At 42.6% G+C, this 19,074-nt stretch overlaps 2 protein-coding genes and 1 long non-coding RNA gene across 6 annotated transcripts in view; 2 read left to right on the plus strand and 1 right to left on the minus strand.

Moving 5' to 3' along the window:
• Positions 1–7,060: 7,060 nt before the first annotated feature.
• The window catches only part of DHCR7 (7-dehydrocholesterol reductase), a 42,923-nt gene continuing 30,909 nt past the window's right edge, over positions 7,061–19,074 (minus strand). Inside the window, exons 2-8 of the mRNA XM_061453105.1 lie at positions 13,348–13,451; positions 12,258–12,480; positions 11,467–11,557; positions 10,627–10,840; positions 9,995–10,199; positions 8,737–8,868; positions 7,061–8,346 (exon numbers count right to left, since the gene is read on the minus strand). Of these exons, the coding sequence (XP_061309089.1) occupies positions 7,882–8,346; positions 8,737–8,868; positions 9,995–10,199; positions 10,627–10,840; positions 11,467–11,557; positions 12,258–12,480; positions 13,348–13,445 (1,428 nt within the window). The 5' untranslated portion in view covers positions 13,446–13,451 and the 3' untranslated portion in view covers positions 7,061–7,881. The remainder of the gene's footprint in view (positions 8,347–8,736; positions 8,869–9,994; positions 10,200–10,626; positions 10,841–11,466; positions 11,558–12,257; positions 12,481–13,347; positions 13,452–19,074) is intronic.
• Positions 11,254–14,953, plus strand: LOC133269143 (uncharacterized). The gene is made up of 2 exons (XR_009743331.1): positions 11,254–11,399; positions 14,564–14,953. It is a non-coding gene; the product is annotated as an uncharacterized LOC133269143 (long non-coding RNA).
• The window catches only part of NADSYN1 (NAD synthetase 1), a 32,291-nt gene continuing 30,632 nt past the window's right edge, over positions 17,416–19,074 (plus strand). For all 4 annotated transcript variants that reach the window (XR_009743329.1, XR_009743330.1, XM_061453103.1 and 1 more), the window contains exons 1-3: positions 17,416–17,522; positions 17,687–17,747; positions 18,212–18,328. Coding sequence is in view for 2 of the 4 variants with exons in the window: in XM_061453103.1 (XP_061309087.1) it covers positions 17,438–17,522; positions 17,687–17,747; positions 18,212–18,328 (263 nt within the window). In the remaining 2 variants the exon portion in view is untranslated. The remainder of the gene's footprint in view (positions 17,523–17,686; positions 17,748–18,211; positions 18,329–19,074) is intronic.

The raw sequence follows: 19,074 nt of genomic DNA on the forward strand, positions 1-19,074 counted from the left end.
ATGACTGCTGATAGTGCTTTGCACTTTATATATACTTCAGCTGAGGTTTTAAATCGGTTTATGTATGTTTATGACGTAGGTAAATACTGCTCAGAGCACTCCTATACTTGGGTTTCATTTACTTTTCCTCATCTCTGCTGTCTGATCTTCCCATCTTTCAAGCTTCATCCTTATACCCTCCTTTATTATCTTTTGTTCCCATTTCCAATCCCCCTCTCATCCTCGTTTGTCTGAAAAGAAACAGCTACACGGGGATCCACAGTAGCTACTGAAAAGGAGAAATGGTAATATTCATGAGCACACTAAATTTATGTGGTAAGCTATTCGCTATCAAGCTCATTCCATCAGGTATTGCAAGATTATTTCTCTGGCCTGAGCTGGGCTTGCTCTGGTGGGTCATGCACTCTACCTGGCCTAAGACTCCTTCCACAACCCCACAAAGGTGCAGCACCTCCCATTCATGCTGCACATTTAGGGTTGGAATATCCTGACTTGCCTTGGTTGGATCCCCAAGTTGACTGAAGGAATAAAACTAAGTGCTTTTTCTACTCTCAGAGAAAAGTAGCAGGAATTCATTTCATGTAGTCAAGGTCTTTGAATTTATAGTTGATGGCTGATAATGCAAAAGGCAAGGTGCAGAGTCCTAGCGTGAGTAAAACTCTAAGTTGCCTTAAATGTTACCTCAAGCACTCCTGACTCACAATAAAAAAAGGCACTAAACATTTTTATAGTCACAACTGACAAGTTTTGCTCATCTGGTAGCTTAAGCCTTTCATAGTTCAAGACCATATGACATTAAAAAGAAAGGCAGGGCAGAGATACAAATGACTGTTCAATTTTCATTAATCCATATAAGATCTATAATTGTATGTTGGCTTAAGTGTTGCACAATGCTGCAGGGTTTTTAATCTGGGAGTTACCAAACTGAATCTATTTCCTGCCTAAACAAAAAAGGCTGAAGGAGTTGGCTCCTGGAGTAGCTAACTATGAATCATAGTAGCAGTATAGTTAGGGTTGGAAAGGACCTTAAGATCATCAAGTTCCAACCCCCGGCCATGGGCAGGGACGCCTCACACTAAACCATGTCACCCAAGGCTCTGTCCGACCTGGCCTTGAACAACGCCAGGAATGGAGCATTCACAGCTTCCCTGGGCAACCCATTCCAGTGCCTCACCACCCTAACAGTAAAGAACTTCCTCCTTATATCCAATCTAAACTTCCCCTGTTTAAGTTTTAACCTGTTACCCCTTGTCTTATCACTAGAGTCTCTAATGAAGAGTCTCTCCCCAGCATCCTTGTAGGCCCCCTTCAGATACTGGAAGGCTGCTATGAGGTCTCCACGCAGCCTTCTCTTCTCCAGGCTGAACAGCCCCAACTTTCTCAGCCTGTCTTCATACGGGAGGTGCTCCAGTTTCCTGATCATCCTCATGGCCCTCCTCTGCACTTGTTCCAACAGTTCCATGTCCTTTTTATGTTGAAGACACCAGAACTGCACACAATACTCCAAATGAGGTCTCACGAGAGCAGAGTAGAGGGGCAGAATCACCACCTTTGACCTGCTGGTCACACTCCTTTTGATGCAGCCCAGGATACGATTGGCCTTCTGGGCTGTGAGCACACACTGAAGCTGGCTCATGTTCATTTTCTCATCAACCAACACCCCCAAGTCCTTCTCCACAGGGCTGCTCTGAATCTCTTCTCTGCCCAACCTGTAGCTGTGCCTGGGATTGCTCAGACCCAGGTGTAGGACCTTGCACTTGGCATGGTTAAACTTCATGAGGCTGGCATCAGCCCACCTCACAAGTGTGTCAAGGTCCCTCTGGATGGCATTCCTTCCCTCCAGGGTATCAACCGAACCACACAGCTTGGCGTCATCGGCAAACTTGCTGAGGGCGCACTCAATCCCACTGTCCATGTCAGCAACGAAGATGTTGAACAAGACAGGTCCCAACACTGATACCTGAGGGACACCACTTGTTACTGGTCCCTAACTGGACATTGAGCCATTGACCACAACTCCTTGCATGCAGCCATCCAGCCAGTTCTTTATCCGTTGAATTAATCAACTCTTACGTAAGACTTTTGAACTTACAAAAATATATATAAATTCTCTGTCAAAATCTTTAACTTAACCTGCATTATAAACCATGTTTATGAACTAATAACAGAATTGCAAGAGTTACTACATTTAGTTATCTGGATTGTCCAGATAAACACAATCAAAAATTAAAATTCTTCATTTCCAGTAGTTACAAGCTCCATACTAATCACAGAAAGATACTTCACTTGTTAGTTTCAAGTTTTGCAAAGGCATGGTGAGTTTGTTTACTTCTGCATTTCTCCCTTCTCAACTAATCCCATTGCAGCTTTCACTTTCACCCAGAAGAGCCTTCCTATGGTTTAGTCTTGTAATCATTCTCTGATCCTTCTACAATACTTTAGACATACATGGCTCTTTCAACATGTACTTCTTACTTTTTTGTTTTAATTTAAGCTAAGAGGATGAAATATGTATTTAAAATTCCACTGAATTGCAAATTTGTTACATAATTAAGGGAAAAGATTAAACCAGAAAATATTTGAATAGAATAATTTAAAAAATAGTAGTTTATTTACCTATCCACTTATCATAAAGTAGGTCCGTATCTGTAACCCAAAAATCAAAAACAGCTTTCCACCCTTCTTGATTTGACACACATTTAGACTTCCTCCCCCCAACCCCCGTATGAACTGAAGCAGAAAAATACACTATTAGAGTTTCGCCTTCAACTGCACATCTCTTTCAACCTTCAATGAGGACAATGCATTATCTAAAACAACAAGTAATGCAGTGCAGCTCTAGGTTAAGCTTAGCACATGATCAGAACTTTGGTAATTTAGAGCAGCAAATATTATGTGACTGCCACTGTGAGGGAACAGCACGTAATTCAGTTGTCATTCACATAATCTGACTAAAACTGGAATTGAGCAATCCCATCTCATTATATCCTAAGCACCAAGTTGCTCAGAGACCTAGATTTAAAAAGGGAATTTACAAATTTATGAACATGTTTAAAGTCTAAATACATTATATATGTGATAGTCCTCCACTGAATGGTGTCAGCATTCTTGCAGGCTGGATAGGAATAAATTGAGCTGCAGCTTTGCATGAAGAGTTATAAATGATTAACAACCGTTACGCTGAAAGGCGGAGCTGTGATCTCAGAAATGCTATCGTATCGTGATGCCATCTAGTGACAGGAAGTTTAAATCACAGAGTAGTTTGAGTTGGAGGGGACCTTGAAGCTCATTCAGCTCCAACCCCCTGCCATGGGCAGGGACACCTTCCGCTAGAGCAGGTTGCTTCAAGCCCCGTTCAAGCAGGCCTGGAACACTGACAGGGATGGGGCAGCCACAGCTTCTCTGGGAAACCTGTGCCAGCGCCTCAGCACGCTCATAGGAAAGAGCTTCCTAAAATCTCGTCTTAATCTCCGCTCTGTCAGATTAAAGCCGTTCCCCCTTTGTCCTGTCCCTACAGGCCCTTGTCCAAAGCCCCCCCCCAGGTTTCATGTAGGTCTCCTTCAGATATGGGAAGGCATCCTCCCTCTCTCCAGGTATTGGAAGTTCCCTGCTCCCCTCCATCTGTAGATCCAATGTTAGTGATTATATAGTAGAAAATTGTCAGTTATTTTTTTCCCCTTAGGTGGATATGTGGCTCTGCCTGCTAGGCCCTGCTCAGGTAGCCATGTCTTACTTTTCTTCCTACAATAATCCAAACTACTTTGTTACTGCTCCAGGTTGTTACCAGAAGCTTTTGCTGTATTCTCCCATTAGTTACAACCCAAGTTAAACAAGTACCATTTCAGAAACACTGGCAATTCTGTATTTGAAATTCCCAACCTACTAGAGAAATAAGCTCTCAAAACTCAATAGTTGATATTGAAAGCATAGTATCAAATATTAAATATCAGGACAAAAGTTAAATCTAATACACACACCCTCAAAACAGTTCTGTTTTTTTTTTATTATAGAGGAAGCAAATTTAACAGCACTGCCATGCATACAACAAAATATGACACAGGCATCACCCTATGGGAAGTTGAGGAAGTTGATAGTAATTCAAATTATTAAGTTTTAAAGGACAACAATAATTGGATGCTGCTTAGAGTACTGGTTACATATTGCTTATAGTAGGATGAAGCTAACAGAATAGGTAAAGTGTTTTTTATGCTTCTCCAAAAATAATTTATTTGTAAGAAATACAAAACTGAACAGAATTAACACTTCCTTTTCCAGCCTGATACAGGCCCCTTTATACATATAGTACATACTTACTTGGTCTGTACTCCACAGGTAGAACAGAAAGATATCTGTATGGACAGCAGACAAATCTGAAGAAGCACAATCTGTCATCCCTACAACAAACAGGATGCGAGTTTAGCCTGGCGATGGCCTCTTGCTTGAAAAAAATGTGACTAATTGCTTCCTACTATGAGTTTAACAATCTGGCTGACAATGAGCTCTCACATGGGCAACTAGGCTATCTGCACGGTATTCTCAGCAGGAGTAGCAGTCTGCATCAGGGAGATAAGAGTGCTTATTCTGTGCTCCAATGTCAGACAGTACAGAAAGTCCTTTGATCAATATTAGATGTAACAGAAATCACCTAAAAGATGCATTTGAATGCATAAGGCTTTTATTACTCACAATAATGCCCTTCTGCTTCAATTTTCCCCAATTGAAAGTGCTGATCATTGGTCTTAAATGGGCAGTTTCTTCCACTAATAATCCAGGATTTATCAGTGATAAAAAGAGAGCATACTGTGCCACGCAAGGCTACAATGATTTCAAGTCCAGATTACCTTACAATATTTTAAGTAGCCTTGACATTAACAGCAAACTGACGGTGCAATTTCCAAGGCAACATAAGAAAAGGATACAAGTATGCGGCCTTAAAAAAGCTGAGAAAAGAAACTATCCAATAAACTCCAGCAAAGTCAAGGGCAGCCTGAAGTAATGCACTGCCAGGGACTGATGGGGTCCAACAGTCCTAGAAACCCACCCCTCAAGTTTTCCCTTCTTCTGAATTGGAGTTCTCTCAAATCAAGCATTGTGCCTTGATGAGCTGTAATGAGATTGGGCTCTATATTTTCTATAAAGGCAATTGGCATTGATTTCCTTCCCCATTTCAGTATTAAAAGTCTTCTTAATCCATAGGAGTTCAAAGTTCAAATGTTCTAACACAGCAATATATGTGTTGCCAGTGACTGCATTATTGTTACAGCCATCATTCCCTCTCTGTTATTAACAGCACCTTAATGTATTGTTATCCACAAAATTGCAATAAAACAGTTACAAGGCCTGCAGATATTACTGGTAACTAGTAGAACTCTCTCTCAGAAGGCATCTCTATAAATCCTTGTACATCCAGCTGTGAAACAAAGCCAAGCTACAACATATATTTGTTTTCTAAATTTGGGGAGGCCCTTTTTCTCCTGCCAAAACGTTCCTTCCAGAAATTACTGCAACAAAACCAACACACACTTACCAGCTTTTTCACCATGAAGATCACTGCATTTAGCAACTCCTACAAAGGAAAAAAAAATGAAAAAAAAAAACAAAACCCCACCCAACCCAGTTTACATAGTTATCCACTTACAGTAAAAACTAAACTTTTGTGTAAAAAAAAAATTTAAAAAAGAATCAAAAAAAATAATCAAGTCTTTTAGCTTGAATGTAACTACCAAGCTTGTTACTAGATAAATGATTAATAATATGATATCTCTTTATTTCTGTGGCCTTTACACATTCTTGAACCAGCTCTTGGAATTATACTCACTCTAGAGCTCCTTCTGAATCTGGTAACTTAGAAAGACAACTATGTAATAAGAAAAGAAATAGCTGAAAGGAAAGTTAGCAGTATTTTTTATTTTAATTGTCTTAAATCCAAGGATTTATTTCTTTTTTTTTTACAATTATTATTTCATACAAATGACAGTGAACAGTTTTCTATCCACACTAAAGAAATCAATGTGGCCTTACCCATGGCTGCAGCTCCTCCAGGGGTATACCTATTCTGTCATGGGCTTATCCATGGCCATATACTTTGAGGTACTCCAGTGTGACCTCATGCACAGCCACAGATACTTGGAGGTATACCTCCTCCAGTGAGGGCTTATCCTTGGGCCACAATCCCTTCAGAGGTATACCTGCTGTGGCACAACCATGGTCACAGATACTTGTAGATGTACCTGCTCTTGCATGGGCTTATCCATGGCCACGGATGCTTCAGGGCATCCTGCTCCCATGTGGATTTATCCACAGGTGACAGTCCCTTTGACTGAAGTTCACAGCGGAGTTCCAGCCCGTCCAGTAGAGCAGCACAGACACAGGAGCCATGCCTGGCCATTGCCAGCCCAGACACATGGCCATTGCTGTTATCAGACTGTTCCCAGGCACGGCACAGGAAGATAAGCACTACAGCAAGCACCGAAAGCAAAAAAGCAGCCACTAACAAGTGCTAGACTGTAATATACAGTAAAACAAGCAAGCCCCATGGCAAGCACAGAAGACTGCCAGTGAACAGCTAAACAGCAATAACACCTACAGCTTCCGTTTAGCACATTCCAGACAAATCTGTCATTATCTCAAACCCTTCAAGACCTACATTGGGCACTAAAAAGAACTGCCATGGTTTAACCACAGCAAGCAGCTAAGCCCCATATAGCCACTCACTCACTCCCCCTACCGTGGGATGGAGAACTGTAAAGGTAAAAACGAGAAAACTTGTGGTTTGAGGTAAAGGCATTTTAATAGGTAAAGCAAAAGCCACATGCTCAAACCAGAAAACCAAGAAATTCATTCATAACTTCCCATAGGAAGGCAGGTGATCAGCAATCTCCAGGGATCCATCATGCATAGTGGTTACTTGGGAAGACAAAGGCCATCATACCAAACGTGTACCCTTTCCTTCTTCCCCCAGCTTTAGATGCTGAGCATGATGTCCTATGGCGTGGGACATCCCTTGGGTCAGCCGGAGTCAGTTGTCCCGGCTGTGTCCCCTCCCAACTCCTTGTGCCTTGACTCTGTGCAAGCACTGCCCAGCATAACAGAAAGATCCCTGAATTAAAAACATTATTTTCAGCACAAATACAAAACATCACCCCATACCAGCTACTATGAAGAAAATTAACTATCTCAACCAAAATCAGCGCTGCTCAGTATCTTCACAAAGCAAGTTTGGTTTCAGTCTCAAAATAACACTCAGTTGGTCATGCACCATATTATCAGGTACCGTAAACTAAACTAACTTCTGAACTATACCAATTTATGCCAATTTTCACAAGCATTTGTATTAGATTATAACAACCTTCCCACACACCAGTTTATAAAGACCCCAGTTAACCTCTTGAAAAGCAAAAGACAATAAAACCTCCTTTGGGGGAGTTAGTGACTGTAGGTATGACCATCACAACCAACCATGTCAAACAACTTCTTTCCTACATGGATCACACAACCGTTTTCCTCCTCTTCTAAGTCACAGGAAGCTGATTCCAGGAAGAACTCTACTGTTTCTTCCAGCTTTGGGATATTTCAGGAGTCTCAATACATGAACTTTTCTTCAATTCCAAGTTAATTTTGAATAGGAGGGAAAAAAGAAAGTTCCAGGTAAAAGTCCTCTCAAAACCCAGGACATTCCAATACCTAATTTTATTTACTTTAAATACAGTCCACCTCTGCATGTTCCTTTAGTACATTAAGCATTATTATCCAGCCACCCCTTCTCCTTCAGAACAGTATGAGTGTCCTTCACAAAGTGTTTTTGTTAGTTTAACAATGTGGATAAACTCTCTTCGCCTCCAGAAAGTCTTTCTTATCTGTCCCTTGGTTTCTGTGTTAGCTTTAAAACACTCCTGGTAGGAGCCGGTAAGGGACCACTGCAGTGTAGCGCTTCCAGTCCTTCCCATATTTGCTGAGACAACGGTGTTCATCCCTAATGCACCGGTGGGTTAGCAGAATAGTCATATAAACTATGTAGAAGTAAGGCAAGATGTGCTCAAAGCCACAAGCCAGGCAGTAGGCCAGGGAACCCATTAGGTCACCTGTGTAGTTAAAATGACGTGCCCACCCCCAGAATCCTGAGGTCATTAGCTTGCTGTAGTACTTGGTGCCTTCTACAGACATGTAGGAGCACTCTATGTACTCTGGTTTCTTCCCCCATATCTTGCAGTTGCCATTGGTACGACGGAAAAGGTCCTTCTGGTGGTTGGTCATTCTGAAGATGTAATAGCCAATGAAGCCCAGTATCAAGATGCCTATGGCATTGGCTGTGCCCAGCTGGACAGGGTAGTAAACCAGATACAAGCCCTGGGGGGAATGAAAAGAAACAATTAGTGATTTACCTTAAATATATGCTCCCATATATGAATTTGTGTTAAAATATGAACCAATACACACCAAAAAAAACCCTCAACATGCTGGAGTGCAAAAAGGAATTAAAAGGATTTAGAAAAATATATAGACACAAGACAGTGATAGAAGAAAACACTGAAGGAGGGGAGAGGAAAAGATATCAAGTCCATACAAGCACAGTAAGCCTTCCTACAAGTGCATGATTACAAAGGATGTTGTAATGGTTACATTCAAACATTCAAACTGTCTAGAAACAGTTGAAGATACAAATCATACTGTCAAGGAGAATGTTTCTGGAAAGTTTCTTTCCTTTTAGCCCCAACACATATTGTACCATGTTTTTACCTGCAAAGTATAGAGGTAAGGCAACCAAACACAGTCTCCCCAGCCCAAATACCATCCAAAATGATCGTGGCAGATATCAATGGTTTTCAAATACCAGGCTTCATTCCAGAAGAAGTCCAAAACATAAATACCCTGAAACGGACCAACAACATTATTCACATTAATAATAGAGCACAGTCACCAATTATCCTGTTTAACAGCATCAGCCTCATCTTTCTGTGCTGTCTTGTGATAAGAGCGTAAAACTGACTTTTTTTTTTATGTTAACACCTCAAAAATAGGGTAGTAAGAGGAACACATCACACAAATATACTCCATCCAGATGGATAAAGCAATAATAAATCATGCAAAGCAATATTAACCAAGATGACTAAGGAATTCAGGAAGTTCTTTACTGTGAGGGTGGTGAAGCACTGGTACAGGTTGCCCAAAGAAGTGGTAATTACTCCATCCCTGGCAGTGTTCAAAGCCAGATTGGATGCAGCTATGGGTGACATGGTCTAGTGCGAGGCATCACTGCCCATGGCAGGGGGGTTGGAACTAGATGATCTTAAGCATTCTATGATTAAGACAAGTGTGCTACATAAGGGCACAGACTTCAGAAGTATACTCGCACTTGATCACCCATACCTCTCTTCAACTTGCAAGAGCCTTATGCTTTCAGAGAGGGGAAACAGAGATCCCATTGAGTGGGATTTTATTTACACTTATCAATGGATAAATAACAAACTATTACATGTACTTTGGACTTTTGGGTCTCTTCAGTATAGAGCATAGCACCAGACTGGCTGTTTTTAGGTGTAGAGACATGTCTAGTTCTGCATGTCTCACACATACACACACAAAAAAAAACCAAAACAAACCACCAATTTAGGTGCAGTGCTGCCCCCAGTAAAAAAACCTGTCCAATTTAGCTCCAACTAAAGCCATAGAATTTGTGATTGTTCTCTTTGGATTCAAGATCACGCTATGCCTGTTTCCAGAACATAGGATCAGAGAAGCATTTCTTAAGTTCACACTGAAATCTGCTGGTACAGGTATGACCATGCCAGTACTGGCACTGCATGAATACAGCAGAGTATTTACACTGGCACTCTGAATGAACACAAGTGTCCAAAAAATCAGATTCCAGTGCATGTTCTCTGAAAGAGGTGGTTTGGGCAAGGAAAAAAAAATTCAATTTCAATACAATTTTTTTTTTTCTAGTTTAATAAAAATAGTTTATTTCTAAATTCTTACTTTGCTGCTCTGAATTTACCTGAAGAACGTTGACAAGGATCATGGAGTTAGTTACTTGGCCATACAGCTCCTGTTGTTTTGCAGCATAGGAAAGGTTAATTAGAGTCCAAGCTACAATACCAGGGCGCCCATTGAAGAAGAGCTTGAAATCAAACCACTTTCCTATTCGAGGGTTGAATTCAATCCCCATCATGTAGTCATAAAAGAAGTTGCCAGTGAATTTGCTAGAAAGCATAAAAAATTGGAAATATATGCTGTTACATACAAATACTATTCTAACTACACATTTCAGATTTACTTGCTGTAATGATAATAAAACTGTAAAACCATACAGTGCTGTGCAAGACAACACAAACTGACTCAACCAAAGCATTCCATTAGCAGAGAGAAATTTTACCTTCAGAGATACCCTAGTTTTTTTCTTGGTAACATTTTTGAACAGTTTAACTACAACCTTCCCTATTTGTCACAAATAGGATTTATCTGTGACACTGAGGCTACCAGTCACATGATATGTAGCATGAAACAGAGGAAGGTGCTAATGAAGCAAAACACCACTCATATATTGGCCTATTTGTGCCAGTAAAATATATTCTATTGCTATTCAGTGCAGCATTCAATTTATATGTCCTATTGTTACAAATTACATACCAGTCTTTTGGATTGGTAGGGAAAAGGTAGCCTTTAATCATTGCAAATGTAGAAACTGCATATCCCAGGATATTGGCACACCACATGAGAGGAATCCAGTTGTCAAAAATGATGGTAGGGGAGAAGTAGTGGAAGTAATAGGCATTTGCAAACCAAAGCATGTGGGTAAAGATCCAAGCCTGAAGTCCATTTATTTCATATTTATTCACTATGCCTAAAATATGAAGAAAATGAGTGTTTAGTGGCATTGCATTAATACAGCTTTTTATTTTAGACATATGCATACAATATATAGAAGCTTAATCAAGTACTATGACCTTACTCTCCTCAGCCTCCCAATTAAATATCTTGAGATACTTACCTGAAAGTTTCATTAGACTCCACTGTAACCATCAGGCTCTGCTAGGCTGAGTTTTTTCTCTTCAAGCAGTCAAGTTACTGTCTCCCTTAAAATTGCCTAAGGTATGAAGTTACCCTTTCACATGCGAAGTTCACATCACACATTTTGTTCAAGTCCCATGGGTTAACTTCATTGTCAAATACCAGCAGTAGTCCACTGCTGATTCTAAGTGCCAAAACTACCAGCCTGTATTCTTCCATTGCTGGTGCAGTGCCTGCCACATCATTAGTTTTACTAACAGCATGAAATGGAAATTCTATAACTTATCCTAAAAGATGACATAGATTGCTTTTTATTTTCCTTTGTAGCGAACATGAGGAAGGTGAAAGCATTTATGGCCATGTTTCCTTCAGCTCCACATGGGTTATAAAGAGTAAGTACAGAAATATTATCATTTTAAAAGATTGTATGGTTGGCAGGTATTTTAAGAAAGAACTTACCAGCAGGGGTGACAGCACCTTCTTGTACACCTCCTACATATCCAGGAAGAAATTTATGGCAAAAGTCAGGAAGGCATATATACAAAACCACCTAGAAGAAGGAGAACGTATTAACAGAAAAACAAGACAAGATAAAACCCCCCAAACCACTGCCCTTTTCACGTACATACCAAATATAACACATGGCAGCTTCAAATAAGGATTGGATAAGCAAATACAGCACAATTTTGCTGTTTAGTTATTAAACAGATCTAAAGATGTACTTCATGTATAGCTGGCATCCCTTTTTTGGTGGGGAGGCAGGACACTTGGTAACTAGATTCCTTATCCTTTTACTTTGAAGTTTATCTGTATTATAAGTAAGTAGTTCTCCAATTTGGGGAAAAAAAAAAGTAGTGATATGGTTAAGTTTGAAGATATTTTACAAATATATGTAATGTCAGCGTTCTTTCACAGCCTGTCTGTAGAAAATATCACCCCTTCTGCAGTGTCAGTTTATGATTATTTATTGTGTATTAATTTAAGACAAATGGGTATTGGTCACATATAGTTGCTTTTTCTTAAAAACCACATCAAGGTTTTATCACACGAGGAATATTTGTGTATATTCCCTACATATTTATTTTTTAAATGCATAAGTGGCATTTGGATTCCAAAAAGCCATGGCACACAAGAAACACAGAAAAAGTAGATGTCACTGTGACATTCCATTATCCGTCATGTAAAAGGATTCATCAAGCAGCTGTTTGAAGAAACAGCCACTACATTTAGATTTTAACTCAATAACATACCTGGAAAGTGACCCAAAGGGCATAGATGCCAGCAGCCCTATAGGTCAGCATAGGAGTCTTGTTCCAGATGTCAGACAGATGTTTATTCCCCGTTAGCAAGTCAATGAGTGGATTCATCAGAGAGCACTGGTACTGGTCACAGGACATTATGAAGTAATACACGATAAGTGGTGCAAACATAAGCAGGAAAAGGACGCTTGCCAAGGAAAACCAGTCCACCTCCCTGTAATCCAAAATGGAGAAGTTTTTACCCCCTCAGTTTTCAGTTAGAACAGGGGTTTGATGAAGTCAGGCAATATTTTCAGTGGACCTCCTCAACTAACTGGATGAAAACTGAAAATGTTTTAAGGGCACTTATATTTCTTTGGGTCAAATAGGGCGTTACATACTTTACCACAATCTGTTATAAAACTATGCTAGTTGATCAGAGCAACAGAACAGATAATATCTCCTCCCCAAAAAGCAGATTATTATTACAACCTTCAATCAAATCACATACGATTACCTATGATATGGCAATCATAGGTACAACTTGTTACCACTCCCAGCGGAATACCAGAATATTGTGCAAAGCTTCGAAACACAGAAGAGACACACCTTGGGCAGCCATGAGTTGTACTTGTTCTACCACACACTGTAGCGGCAACCCATATAAACACCCATGGCTGTTTCCAGCTGCAACGCAGTACTAACACTTGCACAACTCCTCGAGAACAAGGATACCAGTCATAAGTCTTGCTGCAGCACAAGATGTCAGCTGGCAACATCACAGATGGATGCCTGTTCTTCAAATCTCAGGAAAATTGAGGTTAAAGTTCTAGACTTAAAGGAACTAGAAGTTTGACTGATTTTTATGATCTGCTTTTTTGCAGGGATGACCCAAGCCATCTGGCAAGCTGTCTGTCCTAAAAATCTTCAAGGACTCTTCTTTGGCATCTGTTACTACAGCTTATTATTTATGAGCTTTCAAGAGGAGGGCAATGCAACAACCTGTTATTAATAGAGTTAAGTTTAAAAGGAATATAGCATCTATAGGAGTGTGAACCAATTTGAGATACAATGACTAATTAGAGTCATCAGCTTCTCTCACCATGCTCTTCCCCACTGGACTTGAGATGTTTGAGTATTATTTTGGGTACTTTTGTATTTTCTTTCTTCAGAAGGTTTTTTCTCCTGCTGGGCTCCCATGATGTCCTGTATGAAAGAAAATATTCATGGTATTACTCCAGTTGGTTCTCAGTAATTCTTATGGCTCTACAGAAGAGAAACACAAATAGAAGTTATTAAAAAATATCATGTAGCCTTCTGACTACAAGAAATTTGGGCGAAGAGGGTAGGAAGGAAAAAAAATCCTTCCTACTTCCTTACGATCTGATATTCACCAAAACATAATCAGAACACTGATTAACACCATTAAATGTCTTCCTAGCAGGAAATTTATTTTAAGATATATTGTATAAGAGCTGGCTTATTACTTACCTGTGAGATGCAAAGAGGAAAAAAAACCTGGTTTGCCATATGCTTACAAAGCTCTGAAAATAACCATCTGTAACTAACTGCCTTTCTTAATTAGAAAAATTCTTACTGTTGCAACATTACCCATACTGGACCTTGGCATATTATGTACTTTTCCCCAGACCCCTTGCTCCATACCTGTCAGCTACATCACAGAAAACAAGACAGCAGCTTATAATCCCATCTAAATCGAAAATCAGTGGCAATGGAAAAGGACTTACAAGGCCAGAACTAATTCTCGCTGTGGAACATGCATTACAGCTTTCTTTTGCATTGCCCACATACTTCTGTTGTTAAAAATCATTGTCCCATAACGAAATATTTGGTAACCCCCCTCCAGCAAAAAAAAAAAAAAGGTCTTGTGGGACAAGACAGACTCTAAGACACAAGGAGAGCTGTAGTTTGCCATTGAGGGGGCATTTGCCAAGCTGTTAGTTTTGTACCTTTTTGGGCTTTAATATTTCAACTCAAACCAGAAACCAGCAGTTACTTCCATTGAAACAGAAATTATAATATAACACAACACTGGCAGTGCCCTGAGCACACTAACAGGCCTTACTGTCCCTGACCAGCCTGGCCCAGGGCCTCCCCTTACCCATTTCAGCCCACCCCAGGGCCATCAATCCCTGCCCCAGTGATAACACAAGAGTACTGGTCTCCAGCTCCACCAGAGCCCTGCCTAACCACGGGTCCTGCTGATGTCCCACGGCCTGATGTCCTGGCCCAGTCTCATTCCCATGGTCCTGTCTGGCCATTCTGGGTCCCTGTCTGACACTGCTTTTCCTCCCTAGGCCTGACCCTCCCCCCTGTGCTGATGGGCCCTTGCCTGGCCTTGGCCTGGCCTAATCGCCACAGGACTGCCTGGCAACCAGGGGACCAGACCCTGACCTATAGACCCGCTGTTTCACCATGAACCTACCTGACTATCTGGATTCTTGGTTGAACCTGGCCATAATCTCTGGGTCTTTGCTGCTCACCTCAAGGAGTTACTATGGGATGGACTGACAGGCAACCCCCTGCCTACAGCTGTGTTATCCCCAATGAGCTCCCAGACCCCTAGGGAGCAGCATTTCACGTTAAGATAAAGTAAGGACTCAAACAGGATCAGGCCAGCTGCAGGGATAATGCACTACACTCAGATTAAAACTACGTGGTATGTTACTCTGCAGCGATCTCCTCCACACATTTCAACAGAAGTGCTTATTTTCAGAAACAATCTAAAGATAACATTGCCAACCTGGTCAGACAGAAATCCTAATCAAATAATGCAAGAAGATACATGGGTGGCAAGAAGCCTATGTTACTTACTACAGTTATTTACTATTTCAGTTATTGTAAGTGCTACCACCCTATCCTTCAGCAGAAACATTCCAAAATACAGTCAAACTTTTGCTTCACTTTGAGCCAGAAGTCTACATCTTCCTCAGCATCAATACTTTCACGACAAGATTTTTCAAGCAAGCAATGAAACAACCTCTAGAGGAGGTTATTGATCATGTACAAGAAACGGGAATGACAGGAGAATAATCATATCAAGATTGCAGTGTGAGCTTACTCCAGTTATTTGTGCTGGTTTTGCTTTATAACAGTAGTCCAAATTCTTACAATAAGCAATTAGAATACTAATAAAGATTTTACCAAGATAGAAAGGCTCTTACTCGGGAATTATCAGAGCTGGAAATATTTGGTTCAGATGAAACCTTTGACATCATTTAGTCCTCACTGAGAGCAAGGACAACTTACAACAGGTTGCTCAGCACCTTGCCTGGTTAGATTTTGAGTATTTTCAAAGATCCCACGACTTGTCAGTCCTACTGAGAAAGAGCAGGCCTCTTTTCTAAGAGGCCCAGAAAAGAAATCCTAGGTTGAGAATTTCCAGAGTGTTTAGGCTTGTAGTAGCCGAATAGCCCAGCTACTTTGCTGAGCTCAGCATACTCTATGTGAGAGCTGTGCCTAGCCTGCTGAGCACGCGTAAAAAGCCTGCCTGCAGCAGGCAGGCACGTGGCATTTGGTGCTACACCATTCTGTGTAATGATAATGATGTGTGTATCATTAATCCTATCAGACAACACAAAGACAGGATAATCACCAGATTACTAGTACTGAGAACGAGCTACATGAGAAGTGCTGGCATTTGTTCCCACAACCTGCAGTTCTTCATAGACTGCTCCAGTGTGGGTTCCCTGCATGGTCACCAGTCCTGCCAGCAAACCTGCTCTGGCATGGGCTTCTCTCTCCATGCGGCCACAGGTTCTGCCAGGAGCTTGCTCCAGTGTACAGAGCAGTTCCCATGAGGTCACAGCCTCCTTCAGGCATCACCCTGTTAGTCCCTGGGTTCCTCCCCAGGCCGTAGGTAGATATCTGCTCCACTGTTGGCCCACGTGGGGGCCTAGCTCACCATGGTCTGCAGGGGAATCTCTGCTCTGGTGCTTGGAGCACCTCGTCCCACCTTCTGTGCTGACCTTGGGGTCTGCCAAGTTGTTTCTCTCACACATTCTCACTCCTCTCTCCAGCTGAAATTTTATAGTTTGGCTTTCCCCTTCCCCCCTTCTTGAATGTTATCCCAGAAGTGCTACCACTGTCACTAATGGGCTCACCCTTGGTCAGTCCATCTTGGAGCTGGCTGGCATCAGCACGCAAACCCAATACATTTAACCAGCTTCTTAGCAAGAGCATGAAACAAAATTCGCAATTAATGTATCACCTGCACAGAGAGCTCCAGAGATGCACTCTTCCCCAGAGTCCAAACCTCAGGGCTTAACAATGAAGTACTGCATTACTGCTCACATTGTGTTAAACTAGTAATCACGGCAACCACACAATTCACTTGGAAGCTTTCCCCATTTGGTGCCTAAGCTGCAGATCTAACATACAATTCACAAAGTAAATGTCACATGAAGCCCTTGCAAACAATAATACACGTGGTTGATGCTTTTAATCAGCATGCTCTAAAATCACTGAAGGAAACCTTGATGAGGAAGCATGGCAAAACCCCACATTTTGTCCTACAAAACCAAGGCAGACTCCTGTTTAAGAATATGTATTTTCAAGAAAAGTCCCTTGCCAACATGCGATATGCCACATAGCCCCGCGCTTTACATAGAAGATCAGAGCAGCAGGCTGCTCGGGGCAGGGGGGCTCAGCACGCTCACATAGGCAGTAAGGCAGCACCTTTCCACACACCAGGCCCTTCATGAGACACCGGCGCTATTACTGGGAAGGGGTCGCACGTTAAGAACACCCTCCGGAGTCAGGGAGCACTTAGTGAGCTCCGTACCTCCCCTCGCCAAGAACCGGCAGGTACGCACCCACGGGCGAGCTCACCAGCCCAGCGGACACTACCCACTTCCCGAAAACGGTGCGGGAGCAACTTACCGGTGCAGCTCAGCACAGCCCGGCCGGCCGGCCAGCCGGCACCACGTTTCCTATTACACCACCAGGCTCAGCTCAGCGCATCTCACCTGAGCCGCCACCCACGGCCGTCCAGCTCTCCTCAGGGAAGCCCCGCCCCCGCCCCGCCGCTCTGACCAATCCCCGCCGCGCTCCTCCTCCCTCCACGCCACCCCATTGGTGGAGGGCGCTCAACCCATGGTCCGAGGGGATGGAGTGGGCGTCGCGGCGGGGTGCTGACTTCACCGCCCCGCCCCGGAAGCGGCGGGGTCGCCATGGGCAGAGCAGTGACAGTAGCCGCGTGCGCCCTCAATCAGTGGGCCCTCGATTTTGAGGGCAACCTGAAGAGGATCGTCAGAAGTGAGTGTGTGTGCGCCCATCCGCTCACGCGTTCCTTGTCGGGGCGGTAGCGGAAGCAGTGTCTGGTTTATGCCGTCCGGTTCCCGGAGGCGCGGGAGCTGTGGGTGGTGCTGAGTGGGGTGATGTGGTGCCCCCGGCTGGCGTTTGATCCAAGCTTCTTCCAGGTATTGGCATCGCAAAGAGCAGTGGAGCCCGCTACCGGCTCGGTCCGGAGCTGGAGATCTGGTAAGATTGCCTGGTTGGGTCTGGGTTCGGTTCACTCTCAGTTGATGACTGAAGGTCCATCACTAAGAAAATGAGCCGTACCATTGGTCTTTCTATCGCCCGAGATGTTGCTTAGGGCACACGGCTGTCACTGCAAAGAAAACCAAGGTAGCTGAAAGCGCAACATTGGTTCTCTTTTCTTGGAAACGTGGCTGGTACCAACCACTTCTGTTTGACCTCTCTAGCGAGTCTTCCTCCACAGAAACCGTAGTGCTCTGAATTCCACCCAGGCTACTGCTCTGGGAAGGAATATCTCAGCAATGCCATGGAGTTTTAAATGCTGTCAGCAGGGACAGTGTTGGTAGTGCTGCTTCTTCCTGTTCCACATAAATTCCCTGTGTGGATGAGATGTACCTTGCTTGAGGAAGTCCTGGTCCCTTGGTTCCGGTGATGTTTTGGCTTATTTTATCTCTTTTTAAATGCAGTGGTTATGGGTGCTTGGATCACTACTATGAGTCTGACACACTCCTGCATTCATTTCAAGTTCTGGCAAAACTTTTGGAGTCTCCAGCTACCCAAGATATTATCTGCGATGTGGGAATGTAAGTTTGGTTGTGTACATGTCGTCAAGGGTTAGGTCTTTGGGGAGCGCTGCCTCTGCTGTGTGTCTGGATGCTGAGGGCTCTGCACCAAATGTTTAAATATCTTGGGACCAGCACTACTTTCCCTTATAAATACCATGACTAGGTATAAATACATGACTAGGACTGCATCAGGCAAAACACTATTTGAAGGATGATCCTTTGAAAGATTTCTGGTGGTAGAGCCCTTCAAGAGACAAGTAGAACCCTAATGCCATGGGTAGAACTCTGTACTACATATAACGCAAAGGTCTTATTAATTGATTCTCCTTCAGGAATATAAGAGCTAACATAGCTGGCTTTGACTGGCAGACATCTTTAGCATCAATGTATGTCAGAATGGCTGAAACTCTTGCAAGTCACATGCTGACAGTGAAGAGTGATGAATTATAATTATAGTTATCATGTAAAGACCTGCTTGTTAATATTAATACAAACACGTAAAGCTAGCTTTATTTCAAACTAGCCTGGTACTATCATAGGTAGTCAGGTTTGATTAAATCATAGAATCCCAGAATAGTTTGTGTTGGAAGGGACTTTAAAGCTCATGCAGTTCCAACCCCCTGCCATGGGCAGGGACACCTTCCACTAGACCAGGTTGCTCCAAGCCCCATCCAGCCTGGCCTTGAACACTGCCAGGGATGGGGCAGCCACAGCTTCTCTGGGCACCCTGTGCCAGTGCCTCACCAGCCTCACAGGGAAGAACT

This window comes from Pezoporus flaviventris, unplaced genomic scaffold (assembly GCF_033815535.1).
Source record: "Pezoporus flaviventris isolate CSIRO_AGI_PZ_B2104156 unplaced genomic scaffold, CSIRO_AGI_Pfla_v1 ptg000014l, whole genome shotgun sequence".
Lineage (NCBI taxonomy): Eukaryota > Metazoa > Chordata > Aves > Psittaciformes > Psittacidae > Pezoporus > Pezoporus flaviventris.